At 42.2% G+C, this 12,262-nt stretch overlaps 1 protein-coding gene across 1 annotated transcript; it reads left to right on the top strand.

Annotated features, from left to right (window-relative positions):
• The first annotated feature begins 590 nt into the window (after positions 1-590).
• On the top strand, positions 591-11,607 carry mlycd (malonyl-CoA decarboxylase). Its single transcript, XM_041038610.1, has 5 exons — positions 591-1,200; positions 5,661-5,773; positions 6,313-6,469; positions 6,832-6,984; positions 10,980-11,607. The coding sequence occupies exons 1-5, from the start codon at positions 655-657 to the stop codon at positions 11,523-11,525; spliced, it is 1,515 nt and encodes a 504-aa protein (XP_040894544.1). The 5' UTR covers positions 591-654; the 3' UTR covers positions 11,526-11,607.
• Positions 11,608-12,262: the final 655 nt, after the last annotated feature.

Here is a 12,262-nt window from a genome sequence, read left to right as displayed (position 1 = left end):
GTGAGTACCAGTTGTTGTGTAAAAACAAACAAATAAAAAACAATATTGATTCTACTGAAGATTGACAAAAAAATGGAATATTGGAATTCTGATTCTACTGAAGATTTACAAAAAATGCATTAATAAGAAATACTGCAGATATTTTACTTACAAATATGGGGGTGAAAATTGTGTAATCATTTTAAAATGGGCCTTTCTAATGTGTTGTTTTATCTAATAAACAAAATTCTGCTGGCCACCAGTAGATAGCCATAGGGTTAGTTAATATAAACTTTTCATTTGTGAATTGTTACAAATGAAACAATTCGGTACACAGTCTGGGGATGTGTCCACTCGGTGAGCTGTACTGCCAAGGAGGTTTAATGATAGTGATGAGTGTTGTTGAAATACAGTTCCAACAACAGTACTATTTTGTTGATTGTCATACCTATTACCTCAGGTATCACTATGTTTATTCATAAGCTTAAATACCAAAAAGATTTACAATACCTTGTTTTGTTTTTATACTTAGAGTGGACCTGTCATGGATCAGTGCAACCTTCAAACTTGTTGCCCAGCCAGCTGTACTGTCTCTTTAAGAGACCCGGAAACGGTTCCCTCCTGTGCGTTCACTGGTCGCGGGTCCCACACGGACAGCTGAGCTCCCCCCTGGCGATGATATCCTACTCTGTTATCTGGGCCTTTCGAAGCAGTGTGCGGTGCTGGCGACACCGGGCTATTCTCAAAGCGGCTCTGGAGGCCTCGGACATCAGCGGCCGGCGCTGGTACTCTTCCACGATTCGCGTCGGTGTCACGGGCATGGAGGAGATACTGGCGAGGGTCGTCGCACCTTTACCCACATACGAAACGAGAGACAAATCCCCTCCTCCCCCTGAATCAAACAGCTTGGAGTTCATGCACTTCTACAGAAGTCTCGACAAGGAAGACAGACTCTGTGTCCTGACGAAGCTGTCACAAGACTTCGGAGTAGACCACAAAAGCGTTTCAGAGCTAGCTGTGAGGCTGCTTGACACTCAGCTACGGGACTTGGCGACCATTTTGCAGGTTGAAGACAGGCTTCGGTACAGTTTGACTCCCCGTTATAAACAGTTGCTTAATCATATCAGCAGGGTCGAGGGTGGAGTGAAGTTTCTGGTGGATCTCCGAGCTGACGTGCTTGAAATAATCTCATCCAAAGCTAGCGAGAGCCCGCACATTAAGGTAAAGGATTTGTTTACATTTCCTACGGGTGCTCGCATGAGTCAAAGCAGTGGGCGTCTAGGCGTTTTGGCGCTGATGCCTGAATAGCTGGGCCTGAGTGTTCGGTGATTCAGAGACATTGTATGTGATATATTTTAACAGCATTAGCTCAGAAGGCGGAGTACAGCCGTATATACAACTAATCCACTCAGAGGCGCAAACTGCACCCCTTGCTTTGGCCCCCACCACAGGGTTCACATTTCATCACAGCTTGTGTGGAAATGACCTTTGCTCCAGTTTACCCTTTGTACCACACTGGAGGAAGTAAATTAGATTTTTTTTTTTTAATTTCCGTTACAGTTTAGGAGGCTTTTGTCAATAAGTTAGACAGAGCTTGTTTGGCAAGAGACACCTTTAAGCTCCATTTCAGGGCTTCCTTCATATTTTCTGCACGTCTTACAGATCAGCTTACAGTGCCGATCAGAGCTGCATTCCTCAGTGGCTGGGAGGCTCTCGCGTTAAAATAGAACCTGTAATTTTGAATGAATCTTTTGAAGACAAAGTGAAAATAAAATTGAAAGCAAAGGCAGTGAGGAAAAATAAATTTCCATCATACACATACATGACTGCTGTGCTATTTGCCCCCTTAATGGCACATTTTTACTTATTTTTTCAGAAAAGCCACCTCTCCTGTCTCATTTACCTCATTGTTCAGTCATTCATGTTCAGTCAGATGTAATTACAGCTTTCAGTTCAGCTCTGAAATGTAGCAGTTTCCACGCACACTTTGGAATAAGAGCGGGATATTTTTTGAGGTGGTAAGCTTGCTGTTAATTCCATGCACTTAGTTTGACCAAGAATTCAATTGAGCACTCCCATCTAACACCTCCACAGCTCTGTCCCCAGTCAAGTTTCCTTGTCCAGGTTTCATTGTTTTTTCCTGCCAAAGCACAAATGAACAAGAAATATGCCATAGATGTTTGCCCATCACAGTTTCCTAGTCGAAAGTTATGATATCAAATTGCTTGTTTTTGTTTTCAGAAAAAGAAAAGTTCCTGTCAATTTAGAACCTGCAACCAGAGACTCATTGGCACTTATGCTTGAAAAATAACTTCAACAATGAATTTTGTATATCTAAAAAGTTATGATTATTAATCTACTGACTGATTAATCTATTAATTGACTCAGTGTTTCAGCTCTGGTTTTATCGATGGGATCAGAGCTTGACCGCAGCTGAGCAAAATAGAAACAAATAAACTTAATAAACAACTATGCAAATAAACAGTAAATAACAGCAAACAATGCTTATTTCCTTAGCATTATTAAGCTTGACAGAGGTTGGAGATCTGCTGTTTGTGTTTTATAAGTGACAATAGTGTGAGGCAGTTGTCTAGCATATTATAAAGATACTAGTTTCATTTCTTTTTTACTTGTATTGTTAAGTAATCAAATTTGGATACAGAAGTCCCTGCATTTGAGTAAGGTCCTGCAACTTTCTAAGTTTGATTTCTGCCATTAAACCCAGTATGGCGTCTTTATGTTGGCTGTATCTTTAAGTTGGACTCACACGGAGTTGACATGAAATTGCATTTATAAATCGAACAGTGGCTTTATATAAGCTTTTGTGCTGGCGGATTGCAGTTTGTGACACAGACCACCAGCAGTTCTTTTATTGAAACTAGACTCAAAAAGCCCCTATAGAGTTTTGTAAATGTGGACACATTCTATGCCAATTATGTGCCATTAAGAAAGTTCTTTAGTTTTATATGTAAAAGAAAAAACACCATTTGTTAGATGGTGGCCGTCTTTAAAGCACACTGCTTCTGTCATAGTTGCCATGTCGTATTCACTTTCCTCAGAACGCACAAGATGAAATGCACACTGCTGATTTGTAAGCCTGTAATGGTGAGGTGATTTAATCAAGATAACAAAACTGACATCAAAAACCGAGATAGTCTCGAAACTGCCCTGCGCTTATTGATGATGGAGTGAAAAAGATTTTCTGTCATCTTAGTGATCAGTTTTTGTTTAGTTTCACTCTGGAATAGAGCTGAAAGCCTGTGTGCCTTTGACTTCTCGTTATCAAGTGTTAAGAGCCATTGCCTAATATGATTTTTAGACACCTTGACTGCACTATAGCCAGAGGACCTCTCTTCTCCAGCTCAATATCTATTTTATTCCTGCTGAGAGGTGGCTCTGATGCATTTAATCTCAATCACCCAGGCCCACTGAGAGCTTTTGTAGCTTAAAAAGGTCTAAGCTACCTACAGAGAACTCACTTGTTCTCAGTGCAGACCACATTGGTTTTGGTGGTGCACAGCAATCTTTGCTTGTTGTTATTGCTGGAATTGATTGAGCTAAAAATGAGAAAAGGTCATGGTAAATATGAAGCTTTTAGTACCCGTATTGATGGTATGTGCATACCAGGGGAGAGAAAAAATGATGCAGATAATCAAAGTAGTACTGAATCACAGATGGGGTAAAAAGATACGATTTCTAAATTTACCAAAGTATGTGATTTGCAAGGCTGCATTTACTTTGGTTCTTGCAAACGTGTCACTTTGAATTCTACGCTAGATTAGTCTCTCTTGGTTGGGTAATTGATTTTTGATGTTCCTCCTCAGTCCTTCTACCTCCAGGCCTTTCATTCTTGTTCACCTGTCCACGAGCTGACTAGATGAAAGATGTAAAGACAAGTCAGAGATGTCATTTTAGTTGGCTCTTTGGGATTACATAAAATATCAGTGAGGCTATTTTTTCCCCACAGTTAAACTGCCAGGCTGTCAAGTGGCATGCGGCCTACTGGAGTAAAGGTACTGGCACTCTCTGAGCCTGACCTGTAAACACTTTGGCAGCCAGTGGTCATTTGGCCTTGGGCAGACAGGCTGTTCTATCCAGGCACTGCAGTCTCTATCGCTCCGAATAATCACACAATAACTGGGGCTCACGGTAGAGAGGGTCCTTGTAGCACAGGCTGTATCAACTCAAGGCATCAGTGCCACACTGCATTGATACAGCTCCAGTGTCAAAAAGCTTCATTTTCTTTCTGATGGAGTGCAGGATTTTCTTCTTTCCCCTTCCTTCGCTTCCTCCGTCTCTTTCCTAACCTCGGGCTTCAAATGCTAGACCCTTCCATTTCAAAAGACTTCATTTTCCGCCAGGTCAATGGGGTACACAGCTCAGTTTGGCCTTCCTTTTGTGCAGATGAGAATTGGCTACCCAAGGCAGCGGCTGCACTCTCGCGGGTTGTTGATGTGTTGTGTTTCCCGCAGAAATGCCAGGGTGGGATTATCGGCCATCATAGATTATTTAACCTCTGGTGGCTTGTGAAGTCTGAGGAACACAAAGACACATAGATACACACACATCACATAAGTAGTGATTGAAGTTTTGCTGAACTATTTATTTCATTTATTTCCTCTGAGGGTTACTTTTGATTTGCTCCTCACTCAACAGAATTTTCCAGCGTGAAACCTCTCTGAAACCTCTGAGCTGAATGATGCGAGTTCTGATGCATATATGTGGGGAAGAAATTTTGTTAGTTCTGGTTTCGATAGTTGCTCACATAGAATCTCACCCAGTGGCTTTTATACCATGACTGGATTTGAGCTTCTTGGTATTACCTATTATTATGACTGACAACCAGGCATTAAAAGAAGCTTGAAGTGAAATCATCCTATGGAATAGCAAATATAAGCAGTATTTATGTGTTTGAGTGTGTTTACGTGCACACTGCATGTGTGCTTGTTTGTGTGTTTGCAAGAGATTTGCTTTAAATGAAGTTTGACCTTTGCAGGAGGACAGGTCTGCTTTGAAATGGCAAGTTGTTTATTGAAGTGCCTTCCCTATACCCATTGCAAGCTCAAACAAATCACTACTCATAATGTGAAAACATTCAAACAGCATACAGACACCCAGGGGACCATGCCCCCTGCAAAGTATGTAAGATGTGGGTATGGAATTGTTCATAGCCTACAGACAAACTTAAGCAACCTTGCTGTCAGTCAGTGAGATAGAGTTTGTAAGTTCTCTTAATAAAATAGGTTGTGAGGTTGTAAAGACTGTGTGTTTATCCAGTTCTTTTAATAGTTATTTAAAAAAAAGAAAGCTGCGATCTCCAGAGAATACTTTTATGGAGTTTCTTTTCAATAATATATAAAAGAAAGAGAAAAAAATCTTTCATAGCTAAAGTAAAAGGACATTACCCATAGTGCTCAGAAAACTTAATATAGTGGATTTAATTCTTTTTTCTTATCCATCATGTGCATATAAGATTTACCTGTATACCTGTGTTTTATTGATACAGCACACAATATAGGTCCTATACCATCATAAAATACAAATGCAAGACTGTCCTTTCATTCTCCCCAACGCCTGGCTACTGAGCTGTTCTCGACAAGGGAAAGAGTGCGGTGAAGCTGTGAATATCAGTTGGAAGTGGTTATTAATTCTAAACTCTCACCTTTTTTGTTCTCTCCAAGGACCTGAACGGCACGCTGAAGAGCTTGCTGTCTGAGTGGTTCTCTGTAGGTCTGCTCCGACTGGAGAGAATCACCTGGCAGTCCCCCTGCGAGATCCTGCAGAAGATCAGCCAGTAAGAGCATTTATGCACCCCCATGAAAATTAGTGGGTCGTCGTCGTAAATGCCTTTTCTCTTGTAAAGCTGAAAGTGAAACATACTGTTTAAAAATCAAAAGCATAAACCCAACCTCTGTTTTGCTGATGCTAACCTTTTGTGTCAGACGTACAGCTTTAGCCACAAACTTTAAGCACAATATCATGTATTTAGCCATCAGGTGCATGTTTAAGACACATTTTCTTGTTTTAAAAGTCAGCGGAAAACATTTAAAGCCACTGTCAGAGCTAGCGTTAGCTGAATTAGAAAGGTAGCTGCAACCAATAAAATCTGCCAGTGACCGTTTTTCAGCCAGCAATATGAGCTGTAAACAAAAGCCCTGCTTTTGTCCGCATCTGTTTAAAATTCAGGACCATTCTGATCGACATATCTTCCACCATTATTATTGTAACCTGCATATGTATGCAAACAGAAAGCTTGGCAGCAACAGTAACTAAGTGAACGCTTAGTGAACTGTCAACTGAAGACTGAAAGACTAACCGTCAGCTCTCTGTCAGGTATGAGGCGGTGCATCCTGTAAGGAACTGGACTGACCTGAAGCGCAGAGTGGGGCCATACCGTCGTTGTTACGCCTTCACCCATGCCGCCATGCCAGGAGAGCCCCTGGTTGTGCTACATGTGGCCCTCACTGAAGACATTTCTGATAACATTCAGGTTAGAAGCTACTGTACATCTGCAGGAGGATAGTTAAACATCTGGGATTAAATCATTTGTTCCTTCTCTCAGCTGACAAATAGATTATTACTGTGTGAAAAACAAAACCAAGACCTTTAAACTGCTTATTCCTCTGGGAGCAACCTCTACAGCCCGGGCTTCTTTGTCTTGTTGTTTACAGTGGGGAAAAGGGGGGTTTGACAATACTGAAAATTGAAAATATTTCATGGTGCGATATAGTGCACCTCTGAAATATTTGACCACAGCGATCCCTATAAGAACACTGAGAATGCACTTGTATCTGAGTGAGTAAAGCAGAATTTGTCTTTGTGACTCTACATAATTTGTGTTTTTCTCTTAAGAGTATCGTCCGTGAGTTCGGCACGCTGGACTCTGAGGAGGACGTTAATAAGATAAATGCGGCCGTATTCTACTCCATCTCCTCCACCCAGGCTGGCCTACAGGGGGTGGAGCTGGGCAACTACCTCATCAAGAGGGTGGTGCGAGAACTGCAGGTGGGTGCGGGAGGGATTTGAGAAGTAATTTGAGTGCTCGTCAGCCAAATGTTTGCATTCAGAAAAAAATGATTTGAGTTAGGGTTAGGGTTTATTTGAATGAGCTACTAATCATTGCGAGAAGTGGAGAAATCATCACATCTACACATTTTGAACAATTCGAATTACAGTATTTTCCACTTGGCTCTGGCTCTGTTCCAGTGTACAAATCTCTTAACTGCAAAGATCCAGACTGACCTAAGTTGTCACCCTCACAAAATGCTGTCCTGAAACACACCAAGTCACTTTCTCAGTCTTCAGAACACAGCCACATCAAATTAAAACAAGATTTAATGCTTATAACTGAATGTGCAAATCGCTGAGTCAACACAACATGCTTTTTCAAGCATTTCTCTTTATATTAACATAATACATTGTGCATAAAATGCTTTTTTTTTTCTCTTATTGCAATTTATATTATCTTTGGGGAAATTACCATTTTATTTTAAAATGCAGCAATGATTAATTGTTTGGATTGGAGCATAGCATTTTAGAATGATAATTTTGCTAATTAAAACACTGTGAAAATGGAGCCAAAGCCACTGTAAAAATACTGTAATAGAAGAATTATTTGAATCCATTCTATTCAAGTTCCTGCTACGACTTGGCTGGGGCAAAGCTGATGGTAGCGCTTAAGAAGAGGCAAGGTTATGTAAACATCTGTTATCTAAATACAATAACCTAGGGTACCCAGTTTTATCAGTGAAGCTTTTAAACCATCCAAACTGTCCCATTAGAGCTAGATAATAACATCCTATCATGGCACTGCACATGACACATGCACCGATACAGTTGTTAACTCTCTCTGCCAAGCTCCTCACCCCCTTCCTTATGGTGTAGTATTAAAACATGTCCCCTTTTCTCCACCCCAGGAATAAAATGTTCCACACTGTATGACTCACGTGCTGAATTCAATTAAAAGGCTTATATGGTAGCCTTCAGGTGTGGCCCAGCCGGCACAGCGTTATTCCAGCGAGAACTATAGCTGTGACAGGCGAGCCTTGCGTTTGATTGCTTTCTCAGAATTTTTAGTCTCCGTGCTGAATCCTAAATCTCCCACTTGTTTGACCGTTTGCTTATACTCACATGAATGCATACACACATAAACAGAGCAGTAGTCACCAGAAAGGCAGCAATGAAATCTCATCCATCCCTCTCAATAAGCGCAAGAGCCCTTCATGCTGGGCCACTTCAGCTCACACTTGTTAAATGATTGGAACACTGAATGGAACATGAAAAGCCACTCTACCCAACAGATGGGAAACCGCTCTTTATAGTATATCCTCATAAAAATCAGATTTCAAAGCTTTAAGCTGCTTCCACTTTAGTTATTCATTCATCAGGAATGTTTTGATTACAAGCTTTGCACTTATTGGCATTTTTATTAATAGCAGCATACAGTTCAGTGAGCTCAGCAGATATTGTTTTGTGCTTTCTGCTTCAGCATTAGGGCTGTTTGTGTCAGAGGCTGGAAAGTAGGTTATTGCACAGCGTAGTAAAAGCCTTGCTGGTATGTTGTCTTCATCAAGAGGTCGACTAGCTTTGCGTGTAAACATCTTCCTTCTCCCTTTCTACTTTTTAACTTTTCTATACTGCCCTACAAAAGCACAGAGCACTAACTACAAATCAGCGATGGTATAATGTTTTCAGGCTGGCAACTCTGTGCATGTACACACACACACACACATATACATATGGCTGAAGAATATTTTTATACAGTAAGACAGATTCCAAGAAGTGTGACTTTGGTTTTAATTCAGTTTTGAGCAAATATGTAGTCACATCATTTTGGCCTTGTCGAGCAGTGTAAAGTACTGTTGAGAAACTGACTACTCTGTGTCACTTTCAAACCCTTTCTGGACACTTTTTATCAAAAGCACCCATGAGTGCATACGTTTTTTATGTCCCTAGTGGGCGTCGTACCTCTGACCCCAGCAGTGTAAGTGCAGTTCTCTTCCCCCGAGGCTACACAAAACCACAACACAGACTTGTATTCTGCAGAGGGCCTGGCCTTCTGACAGGGCTTTACCTTACGTAAAGGTGAAGAGAGGAGCAGCGCAGCCACAGAGGGACCACTATGATGATGGATAGATGATAGAGTGGAAAAGAAAAGGTCAGAGTTGTGATTTAAGGTGAGGAGAGGAGGTCTTGCTTGTCTTTGTAGATTAGACCCTGGAGCGCAGTTCTGGCACTGCTCCTCCTTTTTCTGCTTATCCTTTCCTCCCTGTTCCTTTTTCACCTTTCCTCTTTTCACTGCCTCTGTCCTTATTTCCACCACCTTCTTTTCTCTGTTCTGTCAATCCTGCCCACTCCCGACATGGACATGCAAGCACCCAGTAGTTAAAAGTAGAGGCTGGAGTGATGAAGGCGAGATCATGATACAGCAGAGTGAGAAGAAACGCGAGGGGAAAGCCAGCAGGACATGAAAAGCGAGAAGGCTGGATCTTGAAGTGAAGGGAGAGTGAAATCAAGGAGGAAGAAAGGAAAACAATGTTGCCGAGTGAGGCAGACAGACAGCAGCGTGTCCCTCCAGGGGTTGTCTGACACTTCCACTTTCATCTGCAGCCTTTCAGTCTTCTGCCTGCCACGTCGCTCTGTCACTTATCAACCCAGACGCCAGAGCGCGAAGATGGGTGGTGTGTGTTTGGGAGGGGGGGGGAGGGGTTCTTTGACGAAAGGAGAGGGTAGTGGGGTGGAAGAGAACTCATGAGATGGGTAGGTGTGTGTGTGTGTGGGTGGGTGGTCTAGACGAGACAGAGACACAGGGGAGAGGAGAGTAAGAGAAGAGGACGGGTATTAAAGATGAGTGTGCAAGGGACGGAGGAAGAGGAGCACAGAATAAGAGGGAGCGAAGGAGAGAGAGGATCATCCATCTCCATCAGCAGGGCAGGATCATGAAGCAATGGAAGTGATTTGTAATGCTGTCTCTGTCTGAGGAACTAAAGGCCCGAGCAGCAGCCTGAGCTCAAACAAGAAAAATTTTGTTTTGTGTTTTGATGCCGGGGTTGGAGTGTTTATCTCCCTTATTTCCGCTGTTGCAAAAGTGTTGCCCTCCGCATTCCACTGGGGATCAAATCTCTGCTGCCTCTCATCTGTTTTCTTTATACCTTTACCTTGTTTTCTCATTCCCATCTCTTTCCTAGTTTTCTTTTTTTTTTTTGTTCTCTTTCTCTTCAAGAAGCTGGTTAAGGCAGGTTGAGGCAGTTCTGCACTGAAGTGACTCTGTATGCATGCAAATGATTCTGCAACTTTTTGAGTTTCAAAATGGGGGATTAACAAGAAAAACTTTTTAACCCTGAAATGCAGGGCAGGTTTGGCGGCAAAAACCCAAATAGTAAGATTATTGGTACTTCAGTGGAGCCTTATATATATTATGTTCATGCATATTGTACTGCATCACACACAGGATACTCTAACTGCTCAGTTATTGGCACTTTAAAAAAAACACAGTAATCACAAATCTCAGTTACTGTCTGGTGGCTATTTATACGCACTGCACGCACTGGTCTGCAATTTCGCTGTCAAGCTCATGACCTCTGAGCTACCTTTGTCATAGTAATGATCCAGAAATATCTGACTGATCAGTTTCCATAAAAAAAATATAACCCTCATCTCCAGTTGCTTCAGACATGTCTTCATTTTCAGACTTAACATCATGGAAACCCTTCAATGAACCTGACACACTGATACTCGCTAGGTTACTGAAGCGTGAGCAAACTTTTCATCCATATGAAAAACGCCTGAATACCTCTGATCTTTGAAGACAGAGGGTGATTGAGTTGTGAAACATAAGGCAAACAGTGATTTTCAACTATTTTGACAATCTCACACCAGAAATAGTTTGAGGAATAGAAGGGATTTGAGGGCCTAAGTGAAATAAAATGAACGCGTTAGACAGGGTGTAAAATCTATGTTTAAAGGTTAAATCTACCTTCTTCTCTCCTCTTGTCTTCCAGAGCGAGTTCCCTCACATCGCCCAGTTCTCCAGCCTTTCACCCATCCCAGGCTTCTCCTCCTGGCTCCAGGGCCTCCTCAACCAGTACAGAAAGGAAGGCCGAGGCTCTGACCTCCTCTCTGAGCAGGAGTGGAAGGAGGTGGAGCAGGCCACGGACTCATCCCCGGGGACCCCGGCTGTAGACGCCCTCCGCAAGCTGATCAGCACCAGCGAGTGGCTGCGCTCAGAGAGGCTGTCCCGTGTCCTGGAGCCCGTCCTGATGCGTCTCTGTGCCTGGTACCTCTATGGGGAGAAAAGGAGAGGTTATGCTCTCAACCCAGTGGCCAACTTCCACCTGCAAAACGGCGCCACCATGTGGCGACTCAACTGGCACGCCGACACCAGCCCCAGGGGCGTGGCGAACTCCTGCGGCATCATGGTGAACTATCGTTACTTCCTGAACGAGACGTCTAAAAACAGCGCTCTGTACCTGCAGAATAAGGTCATCATGGCGTCTGAGCAGGTGCTGGGACTGGTGTCCCAATTTCAGAAGAACAGCAAACTGTGAAAAAAAAAAAATAACAATGAGAGAGAAATACTTACTTCTTTTCATCTGAAGATTAGATTGCACTTGATATCACAAATGTATTGACCGAGAGACTTTATTTTGTTTAATTTGTCTGTAATATTTAATTTAAAAAACAGGTCCAGAAGCCTATCTGAACGGACGTCAGCTGATATTGTTTTGTTTTTTTTGTCAAAATTAAACCATTTCTCATATGACGTGTCTCATCCCTGCTGCTGTATGTAGTGCAGAGGTTAGGCTTTTTGCCTCATTGGGTTTCTGGCAGAAGGTGTTTGATATTGTGTAAGTGTTTCCCAGGCTGAGAGACTGTAGCTAATGAAGCACGAGGCATCTATCAATGCCTTTCCATGTTCTTGGATAACAGTGTGTGTAATGGCGAAGCAGGAGCAATGAGGGAGCGCAGCTACTGGAATAAATGATGTTTAGATTCTTTCATTTGGCTGAACTGTCTCGCTGCAAACGTGTTGAAGAATGGGAGAGTATTGGATTTTTGTGGTTTTTGTTTTTTTTTTCCTTGGGTTAATATACACCTGCTGTTACATTGCATACTCCCACTAAAAGCTCAATACACAAAGGCATGAAATCACAGACTGGAAATATTATTTCATATTAAATAACTCTAAACAAAACTGGATTTTTTTTTCCCTGCCGCCTATCATGACTGTTCATATTTTACAGTTGACTGTGTTAACTCTGATCCACTGGGCTGGACCCTCCTG

The sequence above is a fragment of the Toxotes jaculatrix genome, chromosome 5 (genome assembly GCF_017976425.1).
Source record: "Toxotes jaculatrix isolate fToxJac2 chromosome 5, fToxJac2.pri, whole genome shotgun sequence".
Taxonomy (NCBI): domain Eukaryota; kingdom Metazoa; phylum Chordata; class Actinopteri; family Toxotidae; genus Toxotes; species Toxotes jaculatrix.
Note: the sequence above shows the minus strand (reverse complement) of the source record. Positions and strands in the feature narration are given on the sequence as shown.